Consider the following 3,347-nt stretch of genomic DNA (forward strand, 5'->3'; position numbering starts at 1 on the left):
TGAGGCAAACCTTTCAGGCTTCAAGTGACCCATCCAGGTTAAACTGCAGCATAGGCCCCCAGCCCAGAAGGGGCGAAGCACGCAATGTATTCAGTTATCCAGCCCAGAGGCCCAGCCCGTATCCCGGAGCCCAGCCCAGGTTACTACTAAAACCCAACCAAGCACTACCACGCCTCCTCCTCCACCAAACCCGCCTACACTCGCCGCAGCAGCAATGGCGGCGGAAGAAGCAGCCGCCTCCGCCGCCACCAACTTCGAGGTGGACCTGGGCCACCTCCTGGCCTACGACCCCTCGCACCACCTCGCCGCCGCCGCCGCGTCCTCCAGGGCGGAGCTGCGAGAGGAGTGCCTGCGGAAGGCCACGGAGTTGGCGCAGGCCGTCGCCAACGCCCTCTTCTCGCTGCCGGCCACCGAGGGCCGCGACGGCCCCGTCGTCCGCCTCCCGCCGCCCGCCAACCGCCTGCCCCGCGAGAAGCATGTGAGAATATTACTGCATCCCTCTCTCTCCCCCTCATGCTATCTCTGCTCGGCACCGTCGGTTGATGTTGGTCGACTTGTTTTAGAGAATGATTATTGCTGGCCACTGCTACTCTGCGAGTGCGTTGGTAGATTAGCGTGGGGTTTCAGTGGGACGCTTGCTCCGGTACATACGCCTATGCTTAATTTTGCGATTTTTGTATGCGGAAGATGTAGTGGAGCAATTGATATCTGTAGCCTGTAGGGTGTGTACATTACAACAGATGCCAGGGTACCATACTAGCATGAGAGTACAGCTGCCCCAGCCAGCGTATTATTCAATTATCGTTTGTATGGGTTCTAATTTTTCATTCTTGCTCTGCACTAATCCTTAAAAGAGATATTAAGCTGGACAGACCTTATGTTATGATAATATATGCATGTACTGCAAGATGTTGAATCCTTTTCTTTAATGTCACCAGTTACCAAGGCCGAAGCCTCCTACCAAGTGGGAGCAGTTCGCAAAGTCGAAAGGTGAGCCTGTTATTCTTGCTGGCTTGCTGAATGCTTTTTATTGCAAGTGTACTTGCTTGGGTTTGATATGACAGGAACATACCTGCAGGGATTATCAAGCACAAGAAGAACAAGCGTGCATGGGACGAGCAAACTAATTCCTGGAAGCGGACTTATGGCTATGATCGTGTTAATGATGACAGAGACGTTCCCATCATTGAAGCCAAATTGACAGATGGTGAGCAATTTGTCTTCTCTATCTATGGCTGGTGAATCTTGTTTTGTAGCAAGAGTAGTAATCTATTCAAGCTTGCTTTCCCCATGCATGAACTGTGACACAAATGCTTAACAGCCTGCATGCTTCTGCTTATGTACACCGATTTAGTCCAGTGTTCATTTTAAATCTCCAACGCTCTTTGCATTTTGACTAATTGAATCTAACGACTACCAATCTTGTTTTGTAACAACTAACAAGAGTAGCAAGCATTTCAAGCTTTAACCCCACCGAGTACCTACTGCAGTCGTGTGCTGTGACACAAATGCTTGACAACCTGCACACTTCTGCTTCGTACACTGATTTAGTCCACCTATCATTTTTATTCTCCGGTAATCTTTTTCATTTATGGCTGGTTGAATCTTTCGAGTCTAAATTGTCAATAGAATTAGTTCTAAAATGTATGCGACTAAAAACATGTTTGCATTCTGTTACCCTTTTAACTAAGTATGATTTATCGCAGAGCCTGGTGTTGATCCTTTTGCTCAAAGAAGGGAAGAGAAGAAGGGCAGGGTAGATAAACAAGAAAAGAACAGACTTGGAAATTTGAAGAATGCTGCAAAAGTTGGTGCTCTGCCAAGGTAATCCTTTCCTACTAGCTAGTATCATCTATATAACTCATGCACTACCTAGTTTATTATTCATTAATTACATTGGCAACTCAAGTTTATAACAGCTTTCTGAAAAACATTATGCAGCCATATACAGCTTGCTGCCACGTCCGTACCCATCACAGGAACTAAAGCTGATCTGCCTAGAAAAGCTAAGAAGGAAGACCTCGAGAATGTTGCTGGTATGGCTTCGGCGGCAACAGCTAGCGGTGGAAAGTTCGACAAAAAGTTGCCTGGCGAGAAACCTCTCAAGAAAGCTGGCAAAAACAGAAAGGTTTTTCTTCTATGAACTTATTTGCTTTTGTAAATCCAAGTGCCTTTGTGAGTTGATAGTTTGGATTAGCTTAACTGTTTTCTTTTCTGCAGTTCCTCCCTGTCGTTGAAGGGAAAGGAATGGGCAACCTGGAGAAACAGCAAAACGACAAGATCCTGAACAGTCTACTGGCCAAGAACTTCGAGGAGCCGTTGGATGTCAGCAAGGCAAGCCTCCAGGATTCAGTATATATGTTGCTTCCATTTGTCTAGCCCACCATCTAACAGCAGGTGTACATAACTTTGATGCCAGGCAATCACGATGTACAAGGTGAAGAAGGACAACAAGAGGAGGAAAGACAAGCAATCATCGTCATCCGGATCGAATAAGTTGAAGCCCCAGAAGAAAATCCACAAGAAATCTTCAAAGAAAAGTGCTTAGGTTAGGTCCGCATCATCCTCGAGACGTGGTTTGCTGCAGGCGGCGAGAGCAGTTTCCAAGCATCATGGAGAGTGTTGGCAGGTTTTGTATGGTTGTTGTCCTGTTTAAGTCCAAGGGAGAAAGATTGTTAATCCAGTTACTGGTTATGACACAAGAACCTGCATGTTGTTATGACATAGCTGTAAGGATATGCGCGTACTATATTTTTAGAAGTTTGGAAAATGTTTCTTGAAAGCTTTGTTAGCAGTATAGAAAGCAGCCTAACACCAAAGAGATTTTATCTCTGTGAGCGCACGCCTTAATTTAGCCTGTGAAACTCTGAATCAACAATCAAGTAAAGCTTCTACGCTTTAGTTGAAAGTTCATGTCATTGTAGTCTGTTAACATCGATTCAGGTAACACAACACAAATAAGAATCCAATGCCGCCATCCAAGTTGTGCTGGCCATTGCTGAGATTAAAAGTTTGCTGATACTGGCACACCAAAGAAGAGCATGTTGACAATTCGTTGCTTCTTGCGACTGCCTTGGAACGCTCCGGCGCCCTAAAAAAAGGCAGCAGGGTTCAGGGAAGGGTCCGACCACTCAGTGCCCTAACATTGACAAATTGAATAGAAAATACAAGAGTTCAAAAAGGAGAGGTCAACTAAGATTGGGGTGTGGTGGCGGGGTGGCAAAGGGAGCGCAAATTAAATAGAAAATACAAGAGGACAAATGTGTTCATAAAGAGAGGTCAACTAAGATTGGGGTGGTGGCTTGGGGAGAGCACGTCCTGAGAGCATCTCCAGCCGCGCCCCCAAC

At 46.3% G+C, this 3,347-nt stretch overlaps 1 protein-coding gene across 1 annotated transcript; it reads left to right on the top strand.

Moving 5' to 3' along the window:
- Positions 1-181: 181 nt before the first annotated feature.
- Positions 182-2,782, top strand: LOC119321521 (ribosome biogenesis regulatory protein homolog). Its single transcript, XM_037595172.1, has 7 exons — positions 182-478; positions 939-990; positions 1,079-1,207; positions 1,707-1,824; positions 1,942-2,128; positions 2,221-2,334; positions 2,420-2,782. Exons 1-7 carry the CDS (start codon positions 215-217, stop codon positions 2,546-2,548), a joined length of 993 nt encoding a protein of 330 aa, XP_037451069.1. The 5' UTR covers positions 182-214; the 3' UTR covers positions 2,549-2,782.
- The last annotated feature ends 565 nt before the right edge of the window (positions 2,783-3,347 follow it).

This window comes from Triticum dicoccoides, chromosome 1B (genome assembly GCF_002162155.2).
Source record: "Triticum dicoccoides isolate Atlit2015 ecotype Zavitan chromosome 1B, WEW_v2.0, whole genome shotgun sequence".
NCBI lineage: Eukaryota > Viridiplantae > Streptophyta > Magnoliopsida > Poales > Poaceae > Triticum > Triticum dicoccoides.